At 53.4% G+C, this 12,636-nt stretch overlaps 1 protein-coding gene across 2 annotated transcripts; it reads left to right on the top strand.

The window, feature by feature from the left end:
- Positions 1–39: 39 nt before the first annotated feature.
- RILP (Rab interacting lysosomal protein) lies at positions 40–11,434 on the top strand. 2 transcript variants are annotated; one of them, XM_081172169.1, is made up of 8 exons: positions 40–346; positions 1,012–1,135; positions 4,186–4,307; positions 4,542–4,733; positions 4,993–5,144; positions 6,662–6,784; positions 7,786–7,875; positions 9,035–11,434. In XM_081172169.1, exons 1-8 carry the CDS (start codon positions 74–76, stop codon positions 9,204–9,206), a joined length of 1,248 nt encoding a protein of 415 aa, XP_081028295.1. In that variant the 5' UTR covers positions 40–73; the 3' UTR covers positions 9,207–11,434. The 2 variants fall into 2 exon arrangements, with proteins under 2 accessions (XP_081028295.1, XP_081028294.1); XM_081172168.1 differs by having other exon boundaries at positions 52–346; positions 4,536–4,733.
- Positions 11,435–12,636: the final 1,202 nt, after the last annotated feature.

Genomic DNA, 12,636 nt, shown 5'->3' with positions numbered 1-12,636 from the left:
TGCCCCGGAGAGGAGGCGAGGCGAGCGGCGGCTGGGACTCCGGGGACGGCGCCCCGCGCTGCTGGCTGGCTCCATGGAGTCTCCGCCGGAGCGGAGGGCGCCTGGGCCGGCGGCCGCCGAGCCCGTGTACCGGCTGGCGGGGGCGCTGGGCTCGGAGCTGCAGCGGCTGTCGGGCCTCTTCGGGCCGGGCGCCGTGGCCGGGCTGGTGCCGCAGGTGGTGCGTCTGCTGGAGCTCCTCGAAGCGCTGGCCTGCCGCGGGCCGGAGCGGGACGAGGGGCCGGGCCGGGCCCGGCAGCTGCAGGAGGCCGGCGAGCCCTCGCCGGGCCCGACGCGGGACTTGGCGCAGGTGGGCGGCGAGGCCGAGCTCGGCGGTGGGAGGGTGGCTCTCTGCACGCGCTCAGAGACCCAGCTGACGGGCGCGCTCGAGGGCTGAATCCTGGCACTGTCCGAGTGGAAACGGGAGGGAGGGAGAGAACGCAGCTGGGCGCCAAAGCGCACCTTGGGGAGGCCGGGGGGCGCCGGCTGGGAATAGCAAACCTTCCCTAGACCCTACTGCGCTGGATGCATCAGCGGGCAGACTCCGTCTAAAAAGGCACCTTTGGGTGTTCCTTGGGGGGCCCTGCTCCCTTCCCAGGTCGGTTCAGCAGCTGTGTGCAGGACTTTCCACGTGGGCCTCTCTGTGTGCCCCCAGTTTTGGCCCCCAGGAGGCCAAGGCTGGTTTTGTGCCCCTGGGAAGAGGGGAGGGGGGCGATTGCTAGGTCCCAGCTGCCTCATTGTCCTCTTCCTGAAGTGGCTCTGCCTGAGTCCAGTTGCCAAGAGGTTTCCTAATAGGACAACCTTTGCCAACCTGCCGGCTGGCAGTGCCTGATGGGAGCTGCAGTTCACAATGTCTAGAGGGCTGCCCTCAAACAGCCCCCAGGGCGAGCTGCCCGCAGAGCGCTTTGCCTCCATCTCTCCACACATGCCCCTGAGCCTTCCCTGGTCCAGCTTCCTCTCCCTCCTCTTCCTCAGGCTCTGGAGCTGCGGCTGGCTGAGGCCCAGGAGAGAGCGTGTCTCCTGCAGAGCCATCTGGCCCAAGCTGAAGCAGAGAACCAGCGCCTCTTGGCCCAGCTGGCCGGCACCCAGTCCCAGGAAGGTGAGATGCAAGGGAGGCGGGATTGGGGGGACGGACTGCACCAGCCACGCTCAGGTGCCTTAAGAGGCACTTGGACTGACATGTGGGGTTGTTGTGCCTGGCCTGGGGGAATCTCCCAGGGTGGGGCAGAAACTCGCCTGCCTCGTGACTGGTGTAAATGCAACCCACGTGGCTGTGGGAGACGTGCTGCCAGCTGGTTAATGACTTGCTGCGTGCTGCCTGCCTGGGACTGCCCAAGACCTTGTCCTCTTTAAGGGCTTCCTCGTGTGCAACTTGTTTCTCTTTTGCTTTCTCCTCCTTTGGCTTGCCAGGGCGTGGAGGAAACCAGAGCGAGGAGACAGGCTGGAGGGGCCTCCCAGAGCAAGAGCAAGCAACTATAGTGCAAATAACTGGGCAGGTCGCATTCACAGGTTGCAGACAATGGAGAAATCTGGTTTTTCCTCTCCTGCACTGCAGGAGGTTGGACTAGATGACCCCTGGGGTGCTTTCCACCTTTATGATTCTGTGATTCTAGGAATGCCACACTTTTCTGTGACAAAGGGAGGCGTTTCTTCAGCATTCAGTTGCATTTCTTACATTTCCTCCCTCCCTCCCTCCCTTAATCTGGCCTGCTTTACTTAATGTGTGAAATGCAGTTGTCTGAATGTTGTGGGCAGTCTGGCTGGCATCTGTCTGTCTTGAGACACAATGGAGGTTTGAGACCCACTGGCTGCCCTCACCTGCTTTAGCCGGGCAGTTGTGGGCAGTAGTGTAGTGGTAAATTCAGAAGTGCAGGGTCCTGTCATTATAATCATAGCCATGCCCGGTTCTATGATTATGCAACATTCTAAGATAATGCAATAATCTTATAATTTGCAACCCTGGACCTCTACATCTCTGGGTGTGGGTGGCTATTGGCTAGTGCCTGTTGCTAAGGAGGAGCAGGACTTCTGACTCTTGTACCTCACCACTCTTCTGAGTTTTTAAATTGTTGCTTTGGGTTTAGAACAAGGGAAGGGACTTTTAGGCCCAAGTGCCAAATGCAGCTGTCCAGGCCTTTGCCTCTGGCCCTCAGGCCATGGGCCTCACCTGGCCTCATCCCCACTGTCCTCCTTGAGCTGTGACATCTCTCTTGCTTGACTGGTTGGAGAAGATGTGTTGATGTCTTTGCCCTGTGTGTGGCTGGAATGCAGCCCTGTACAAAGAAGTGGGAGTTGCATCTGTGTTGCTCCGCCCACTTTTGCTCCTGGCTCCGCCTACCACTGGCCTGTGGACCCTGGAAGGTTGTCTGTGAAGGAATGTGGCCCCCAGGCTGAAAAAGCTTCCTTTAGACTCAGAGGCTGGGCGCTCTCTCCCCTCCGGGTAAATGAGCCTGGAAGTCTCTGCAGGGAACTTGAAGCCAAGGCCCAGATGAGTGGGTGGGTGCAGAGGAGAGGAAGAGGGCTGCCCCTCTTCACACAGTGGCGCTTCTGTCTTCTCCTTTGCAGCCTGCACTTTCTCCCTCCCTCCCTCCCTCTCTCCTTGCCTTGTTTTTGAAAAAGAGAAAACCCTTGACATTCAGCTGGTCCATGAAAAGGCGTTGGCTTGGCTGCTGCTGGACTGGGTGCTTTGAGCAGCAACTTGGGCTGTGTGTCAGCACAGCAGGGAGGCTTGTGCACTTGTTCAACCGCTTACCGTCCACGGTCACCCCCAGTCCCCCAAGCAGTGCGGAGTTCAACAGGAGCAGCGTTTCCCCACACCCAGCTTCCTCTGGAAGGAGGTCAATGGAGGCTTAGGGTGTTTTGTAACAGCTGGATGGATCTAGAAACAGGGCAGGTTTTGTAGTGACGGAGGCACAGTCTCCACACTCCGGCCTGCGGCCAAATCCACTGCCCTGCATTGCATCTCTGGGGAGAGGCAGGCACACTCCACCCCACAATGTTCTTATCAAGCAACTCATTCCAGTTTTGTCCCTGCCCCCCCCCCCCGAGACCGAGGAGAAGGGAGATTCAGGGAACATTCAGGACAGGATGAAAGGACAGCGCAGAGTTACACTGTGGAACTCCTTCCCACAGGAGGCAGTGAGGACCAACTACCAACCTGAATGGTTTGAAAGAGGATTAGAAAAATCCATGGAGGAGGAGGAAAGGGCTATTGACAGCTACTATGGCTCTACTCTGCCTCTGCAGTCAGAGAGAGTTGCTGGAAGCCACAGAAAAGGGCTCTTGTGATCCAATCCTGATTGCAGGTTCCCCATTAGAAGCACCTGGTCAGCCACTGTGAGCACAGGAAGCTGGCCTGATGCAGGAGGGTTTTCTGGTGTTCTTATCAAGCCCAAAGAGAGGCCGAGCCAAGTCCTTCCAGTTTTGTCCCCATCCTCCTTGTTGAGTCCTTCCGGACACGGAGACTGAGGATGGAGGGGAGGGAGCTGACAGGCAAGACCACGCCCTGGGCTGGTTGTTCAGTAGCTGGGTGGGGGGTGGATGGACGGGCCAGCTGAGGTTGATGGAGCTGCCTCCCTTGAAGGCCTGACTGCTTCCTAGGATGACGGCAGGGACACCTGAAAGCCTCTGTTTCCTCATATGAACCTACCTGGGTTCTGAGATCTTTGGGGGAGGCCCTTGTCTCAGTCCCACCACCTTCACAGGGGTGCTTGGTGGGGACGTGCGAGGGGACCTTCTTGGTGGTGGCTGCTCTTGGAGATCTACGCAAGTTATCTGAGCGCAGGGAGAACTTGCACCGGCCAAAATTCTCCCTGATATTAATTTTACAAAAGGCCTGATTGCATTTCTTTTATGTGATTTTAGCTTTTTGGATTTTATCTGTGTAGTTGTTTCCATTTGTGGAAGCCACCTTGAGTCTGGGGAAGAGGTGGGATACACATGAATAATAATAATAATAATAATAATAATAATAATAATAATAATAATAATAATAATAATAATAAATAGTAATAATACCATGGGCAAATGCCAGGTCAGGAAGAGTGTCTGGGGCTATGAAGGCAACCAAAGACCCTGTCAGAGCTGGGGGTGGTGGGTGCTGTGACTGTCCGCCCAGGGGCGCCACTCAGCTCTCTCGTCCTTGTCCAGAGAGCACCCAGCGCAGAGAGAAGGAGGTGATGCTGCGCCTCAAGGAGGTGGTGGACAAGCAGCGGGATGAGATCCGTGCCCAGGCCCACGAGATCCTCTGCAAGGCCCGGGACACCGAGGCGGTAAGGGGGCGTGAGGGTGGGCAGGCACAGGGGCCGGCCTGGAGGGGACTGGCAGGCGCACAGCGCCATTCCCGCGGCACGTGAGAGCAGCGCTGTGTCCTGCGTGCAAGGGCCCCTTTCCCCCTCCCCAGTGTGGGGCTGGCACTGTGGGCCATGGCACCCCGGAGTTGGAAGGTACCCTGGGGTCATCCAGCCCAACCCCCGGCAACGCAGTGCCTGTGTCCTCAGCTGCAGGAGCAGCTGAACCGCTTCATGACGGTCAACGAGGAGATTCGCCGCAAGCTGGCCATCGTCCAGGCCCAGCTGCAGAGCGCCCTGCAGAGGAAGGAGGAGCTGGAGAGCGCCCTGCTGGAGGCCCGCCAAGAGGTGGAGAGGCTGAGCAAGGCTGCGGGGGCAGCACAAGAGGCCTTGAGGACTAGCGCCACGGTGAGAGGATGTAACCCAGAACTACGTATCGACTTGTGAAAATACTGGCAGACCTCAGTTTACAGTAATAGTCTTGTATTGTGCCAGTCTGTGGCAACCTGGTGCTCTCCATCAGCCCAGATGTCCAAAATATCTGGGTGGCACGAAGTTGGTGATTGCTGCCCTCTGCAGACCCCCCTCGATGGGCTCCAGAGAGGGTGGTCTGCGGGAGGCCAGGCTAGTGGGATGGGGGTCCTGACCTCTCCCCACCTTCTCGCAGGACCAGGAGGTGGTGCCTGGCCAGGAGCTTCCTGGCAGCGGCCAGGGCAGGAGGTCCTACTCGAAGGAAGAGCTGCAGCAGATCCTGCAGGAGCGCAACGAGCTCAAGACCAGCCTGTTCCTGGTGCAAGAGGAGTTGGCCTATTACCAGCGGTCAGTTTATTCCTGCCTTTGCAGGGGGTTGGACTGGATGACCCCTTGGGTCCCTCCCAACTCTCCATGTCTATGATCCTATGTTGGGTGTAGGGAGGGGGAAGCCAGGTGCTCCTACTGGCCAGTTGCTCTTAGAGGACCAAATCCCTAAGCAGAGGGATGTGCAGTTTTATCCAAGAGTTGGGTTCCTGTAAGTTAAGAAGTAAGGGACGCAGGTGGCGCTGTGGGTTAAACCACAGAGCCTAGGACTTGCCGATCAGAAGGTCAGCGGTTCGAATCTCCACGATGGGCTGAGCTCTCGTTGCTCAGTCCCTGCTCCTGCCAACCTAGCAGTTCGAAAGCACGTCAAAGTGCAAGTAAATAAATAGGTACTGCTCAGGCGGGAAGGTAAATGGCATTTCTGTGCGCTGCTCTGGTTCGCCAGAAGCGGCTTCGTCATGCTGGCCACATGACCTGGAAGCTGTACGCCGGCTCCCTCGGCCAATAAAGCGAGATGAGCACCGCAACCCCAGAGTCGGTCACGACTGGACCTAATGGTCAGGGGTCCCTTTACCTTTACCTTAAATTAAGAAGTGGGGAAGCTGTGGCCGACCAGGTCTTGTGCAACCACAACTTCCTCCCGAGTTAAGTGGCTTAAAAGATGTAAGGATGGCCTCTGACTTGGGTGCCTTTAAAAGAGGAGGAGCAGGAGAGGGCTATCGAAGGCTTCTAAACACCAGGGCTCTGTTCTCCCTCCAGGGGCAGAGGCAGTAAATGTCTCTGGGGTGCCAGTGGCTGGGAACCCAAAGTGGGGAGAGTGTTGCTGCCCTCGGGTCCTGCTGGCTGCTGGGCTCCCCCTGGGGGCATCTGGCTGGCCACTGTGAGGAGAGGAGGCTGGGCTAGATGGACTCTCTTTGGCCCGATCCAGCTGTGGGCTCTTCTTGACTCCCACCAACCCTGACCGCTGACTGTGGGAGCTCAGGATCATCTGGAACAGCTGTTCTCAACCTGTGGGTCCTCAGATGTTGTTGGACTACAACTCCCATCATCCCCAAGCTCTGGCATTGCTAGCTAGGGGTGATGGGAGTTGTAGTTCAACAACATCTGGGGACCCACAGGTTGAGAGAGGCTGATCTGAAAGGTCACAGGTGTTTGGAACGTTGTTAGATGCCGTAAAAATGACTCAAAGCAACTTTCAAATTAAACAGGAATGTTAAATCAATACAATCAATAATGTCAGTCATTGCAGATAGTAGCCATGGATGGCCTGAGACTCTGTGAACTTGTCTAATCCCCTTTTAAAGTCATCTAGGTTGGTGGCCATCACTGCCTCCTGCAGAAGGGAGTTCCACAGTTTCACAATGAGCCATGCAAAGCAGTCCTTCCTTTTCCCTGTCCCAAATCCTGTGCTCCTGAGCCCCGGAGATCCCTGGGTGTGAGGGAGGCGCAGGCCCTTCTGCCTCCCTTTGGTGGGAAGAGTCCATTTCCTTCCTTCCAAGGCTCTCCTGAGACTCTCCTGCCTCTCTTCACCCCCGCAGGGAGTTGCTGAATGATGAGCGGATTCCCAGCCTCCTCCTGGACGCCGTGAAATCCACCATCAAGAAGCAGCGCAGGAAGATCCGGGCCAAGATGCTGGGCACAGCAGAGGAGCCCCTGAGCAGGTGAGTCTCCCGCTGCCTCCGCCTGAGGAATACCTGCAGGGCCAGTGTCTGTCTGGCCAACCTGGGACTCTGGCAGGAAGAGCCGGTGGCTGAGGAAGCTCCTGGCACTGGGTCGCTGTGGATGCACTGGGACAGGCCTGGCTGGGACTGAATTTGGCGGACTGAGAATGTCTTGCTGAGCAGGGCAGTCTATCCTACACTTCCTCACAGATGGCTCACCTGTGGTCCTCCGGTTTCTGTTGAACTCCAACTCCCAGCAGCTCAATGGTCAGGGACGATGGGAGTTGTAGTCCAGCGTCAACCAGAGTAACACAAGCTCCCAGCCTCTGTGGTGACAACAACAACAACAACAACAACAACAACAACAACAATTTATTTATATCCCACCCTCCCCAGCCAAGACCGGGCTCAGGGAGGCTAACACCAAATATAAAAACAATTGATTGAAATACAGCTTAAAAAACAAGATTAAAATACAACTTTAATACATTAAAATGCAGCCTCATTTCAGTGGAAACTCAATCAAAAACTTCTTTGGGGATAAAAACGTCAAGTCTTCACCAAGGCTAACTATCCAGACTGGTCCTACATGGGCCAGAAAAAAGCCATTTCTGAAGTCCCCAAATAGGAGTGCCAACACAGAAGGAGAAAGGAAAGAATAAAGATGGGAAGGGAATCAAATTGGTACACATTATTATTGTCGTCAATTAAATTTATATCCCACCCTTCTTTAAAAAACAACCCCATTGCCCTGGCTGAAAGCAGGTGCCTGGGTCATGCTGTGCACGCCTCTGGAGGTCCTTCTGCTGGTTTCACTGAATTGCAGAGTTGGGAGGGGACCCAAGGGGTCATCTAGCCCAACCCCCTGCAGTGCAGAAATCGGTTGTGCTCGGGCGACAAAGCGCTTCTTCAACCTGCTTTGGCTGTGCAAACCTCCAGTTCCAGTTTGTGCTCGGACCCCACTGGCAAAAGACCTGACGGCCTGACCTTTCTCTTCCCAGTGACGAAGAGGAGGAGGGCGTGTGGCTGGCGTCCCCCACGGGCTCGGACTGCGTGGACGGCCGCCTCCCTGAGTCCAAGATCCGGAGCTTGTAAGTGGAGCCCCCTTGGCAGAGGGGTGGCTGCTTTGGCTGGAGTGAGAGGTAGGGGCACCCGTCTCCGGAAGAGCAGCCGGGCAGCAGGACAGCTTGCACACAGAGAGCGAACCGGCCCCAGCCAGTCCAAGCCTGCAGAGCCTTCAAGAGAAGGACGAGGAGGAGAGCCGCTGGGCGGCAGATGGCGATCTTAAATTCAGAATTAAACAGGTTTAATTTGAAGGCAGCCTCCAGTTTAATCAGCCTGAGTGGAGCAGGATCACAGCGGCTGGAGAAGAGGCAGGAGCCTGCAAAGGGTGGTTTTGCATTTACAAACCTGTCAAGCCTGGTGCCTTCCAGATGTTTTGGACCCCCCAGCTGTGGGGCTATGCTGCCTGGTAGATGCAGCCCAAAACATCTGGAGGGAATCTGGTTAGGGAAAGCTGTTCTGAGTTCTCAGGGATGGCTTAATCATGCTACAACCTTAGCAGTTTTATACCTGCTTTTTTAAAAAAAAACAATTATTTTTATATCCCACATTTATCCTCCTATATATGCTCCCAGGAGCACAGTGAGGAATGCATGGTTCTCCGCTCCCCTTTGATTCCCACAGTAACCCTGGAGTGTGAGGCTCTCAGTGGCTGCTGGTCGTAATGGGCAGCACAAGCAGTCAATGCCTCTGAATACTGGTGACTGGGAATTGCAAGCGGGGAGAGTAGCTGTTGCCTTCAGGTCCTGCTTGCAAGCAGAGGAGGCCGGACTAGATGGGCGCCCTCTGGCCTCACCCGGCTGCTGTGGGGCTCCTGGAATGGTTCTTAGCTGGGGGAATGGGCTGGACACCCGGCATTTCTGCCTCCAAACTCTCACCCAACCAATCAGTCTATTATTTATATCATGTTTATTTTTCTGCATGAGAACTTGGAGTGGTTTCACAGCATCAAAATAGAAATTAACATGTACAACAAAGCACACAAAAAAGAAACACAAAAAAACACAAAATCTCAGCCAGCAATCACAAACTCTAATAATCCTGCAAATGGTAGCAGTGAAATCAAATCGAAGATGCAAAAACTCCACTCAAAAGCAAGTGTTCTGGTTCTTCTGTAGGGCATTTCTTGACCTCTGCCAAACTCCACTTCTCTTTCTCTTTCTCATTCTTCTCTCTCTCTGCCTGCAGTTTTGGCCTCTGGTACCGTGGGAGGAGCAAAAGCAACTCGCCAGAAGACTGCCCTGGAGCCTGGGAGATAGTTGATCCTCAAGATGTGGGTCCTGAGGAGGAGGAGGAGCAGGGAGGGAGGGAAGCCTCCTGCAGCTTCAGCCCCCCAAGTGGACCCTCGCCCTTCCCTTGAGCCAGATACTGCTGGCTGAACCCACAACAGCGCCCTGTCCGGGCTGACCCCACAAAGACGGCAGGCTCACAGAGGTCGCTGCCTGGCTTGCGGGAACAGCTCCAGCCTTGGAGAGGGAGGGAGACAGCCTTGCAGAAGGCTCCTCCTGTGGGACTCTGCAGAGTCCTGCTTGAACCCAGGCCTGCAGCACAGCCGCTTGGAGGTGTCTCTGGCAGTCGTCTGCTGGTGCTGAGGAGAGAGGCGCAGAGGTTTTATTCCTGCATAGGGCGCTCTGCTTGGCAGGGGAAGCAAGCTCCCCGTTTTGGGATATGTGTGCACTGATATAGCTGACTTGCAGAGCTTGGGGGATGCGAACCTGCTTTTCCCGTCAGCTTTGCTGGGGGGCTGATTTCGCCTGGGCTCCTTCAAGGACTTTTCAGTGTGTCTTCCCCTTTGCCCCCCCCCCCACCGCCATTGATGTATGAACGGCAGGCGGAAGCGCTGCTTTGAACACACCTGAACCTGGAATCTCATGTCGGAAAGTGCCCTTAGAACCATGCCTCAAAATCTCCCTGACTCCGTGAAGCACAGTTTGAAACCTAAAGCACTTTCCTCCGTATAATTTGCACACGTTTGGGGAATGTGATTTGTTTTTGTGAGAGATGTGTTTATATTGCGCAAGAAGATCCCCAAGGTAGTTAACAAACATTGCAATTAAAATGTCAGCCTTTGAAAGCGAATAAAGCAGGAGCCAGTAAAAGACTGAGACGTGCAGCAGGCGGAGTGGGGTCGCATCGTCCCGTTAAAGGTCAGGAGAATCCCATGGTGTCGTTCCAGCACTGAGAAACTATTAAATTTGTGCCAGCCCCAACAGGGGGGGATTTATTCTTGGCCAACTGGGGTGCCACCTGCACCCCCAGAAAAAAGGGCCTGCTCTCCATTTGCCACCCAAAGCCTGCCCTCTGACCCAAATCTGAATGAAGGGGACGGAGGTACGGAGAGTGATAACCTGAAGGCAGGCCGGACGTCCATGCATATATTTTTACAAGGGGTGACCTGGGTTCTCAATTAGTCAAGAAACTGGTCTATGCATTAGGAATGGGCCCTCCCTCCAGGTGCAATGATTGGCGGGGGGGGGTCCTCAGAGGTTTGGGGTGGTGGTGGCTGCCAGGGGTAGTGACCCCTGAGCTGTGGGGGCTCCCTCCCAGCAGAGGTGCACTTGGCACCTTCACTGGACAGGGCTGCAGGTTCATTTCTTCACCCCTGGATTCTTTGGACATTTTGGAAATGTATATTTTTAGGACCCACCTTATTTCTGTGATGAAAAGTTGTTTTAAACTGTATTTTTAAATATATAAATATATATTGTGTTTTAATTGTTGCAGCCTGCCTTGGGACCTTAGGATGATGGGCGGGTCAATTAATTAATTAATTAATTAATTAATTAATTAATTGCATCATATAGGAAGCTGCCTTAGACTACATCTAGCTCAGACCATTGGTGAAATGCAGAAGATGAGTGAAGGGCTGGTGGGGGCATTGCAGAAAGTGTGTGTGTGGTTTTTTTTGGGGGGGGGGGGTCCTCACACTGTCTCCAGGAGTCCCTCCAAATTTAGGGCCCCTCCAAATGATTTATTTATAGTGTGTCCTTTCTGATTTCCTTGCCCCAAACTTATATGGAGAACGCATTCTGCCTACTCTTTATTTAACCATTAGAATCATTTCATTGTAGAGTTGGAAGGGACCCAAAGGGTCCTCAATTCCCGCTCCCTGCAGTGCAGGAATTGCAGCTGAATTCTGATTAATTAATTCTGATTTGTTTGTGGGGCGGTGATTCGACAGTGAGCCTCCCTCCTGATCTGCCTGGCGGGTATCGTCTGTTAATCATTTGTTCATCCCACATCATGATTCTCTATTGATTTCCTAATTGTAAGAAGTCAATTTAAACAACAGCAAAAATGTCAGCTGCAGCAGAGTGCTTTCATACCTGGTAATTGTGTGAACCTGCCTTTGTGCTTTGATCTGCCTCACGAAATACTGAAATACTGACCGTCTGGAGGGAAACCCTCGTTGCAAGGGAGTGTGTGCGTGGCTGCAATGCCTTCTCTTGACCAATCTAATGTTACCTATCAATGGTGGCACAACACACCTTAGCCAAAGTAGGGTACGGTTGCCGAGTGATTATGAAACCAGCTGTGAAATGCATGTGTTTTTGGCTTTGTGCATACAATAAAACCAATTTAGTTTGACAGCTGCTGCTAGTTGAATCAATGAGCGGGGAGCAGAACATAGCAGCATTCATGGATTGCTATAGCTGGCCGTTTGCCCTTTTTCTAAGAAAGGCTGGGATTTGAGAGCAGCTTCAACCATTCATAGAATAAGCGCATCACACCATTCTCCTGGAGCCCACCTCTGACTCCCTTCAGAAGGATTCAGGACTTCCAAAGAGAACCTTCCCCAAGGACTAGAGACATCCTTTATCTTAAAACAAGATTAAAGTCAATTTTCTAAGCTGAATTCTACAGTGGGGCTCCAAACCCCGCAGTACAACACACAGAATCCGGAGTCTTGGAGCCTGCTGCCATTCTTGCACACTTAACCCTGCCATCCTAAGTCCCTGCGGGTCCTTTTAGATTCATATCTGCTGCTTGAGGCTCAGGTAGCCGTGGTGGTGAGGAATGCCTTCCATCAGCTTCGACTGGTGGCCCAGCTGTGCCCCCACCTGGACAGGGACAGACTAACTTCTGTGCTCTGTGATCCTCTAGGTTAGAATGCTGCACCTCATTATACATACGGCTGCCTCTGAAAATGGCTTGGAGACTTTGGCTGGTGCAGAATTCAACGGCTAGGTTGCAAGAGGGTTTGAGCATACAGTGCCAAACCTGGCCTGACTGCATTGGCTGCCAGCCAGTTTCCAGGCCCAATTCAAAGCACTGCTTTTGACCTATAAAGCCTTAAACAACTCAGGACCACAATACCTCAAGGACCGCCTCTCCCCATATGAAGCAATCCAGACGCTGCTATCACCATCTGAGGCCCTCCATGTGCCCACCTCTGCGAGAGGTCGGGGGGGGGGGCTCCCCACTTGTGGGTGCTCTCCCTTTTTTTTTAAAAAAAAGATATTTATTAAAAGTTTTATGATAAAACAAGAAAAAAGAAAAATAAGCATACAAAATAAAAAAACAGTTAAAAACACACATTAATTTTCAATAACATAACTTCCATACACTTATTTCCTCGGACCTCCTCATACCTCCCTTCTTTGTATTCCAGTTCGATTTGTTAGTTCAGCAAATCCTTACCATTAAACTTTTACCCATTTGTGAAACCTCTTTTTTTTTCATATCTCTTAAAGCATTACAGCTGGAAACCGCTTAGTTTCTATCCAACATCCTTCTAACATTCATTAATTTTACAATGTTTCTGTAAGTAGTCTTTGAATTTCTTCCAG

This window comes from Podarcis bocagei, assembly GCF_964188305.1.
Source record: "Podarcis bocagei genome assembly, chromosome: 15".
Lineage (NCBI taxonomy): Eukaryota > Metazoa > Chordata > Lepidosauria > Squamata > Lacertidae > Podarcis > Podarcis bocagei.
This window is presented reverse-complemented; position numbering and strand designations above follow the sequence as displayed.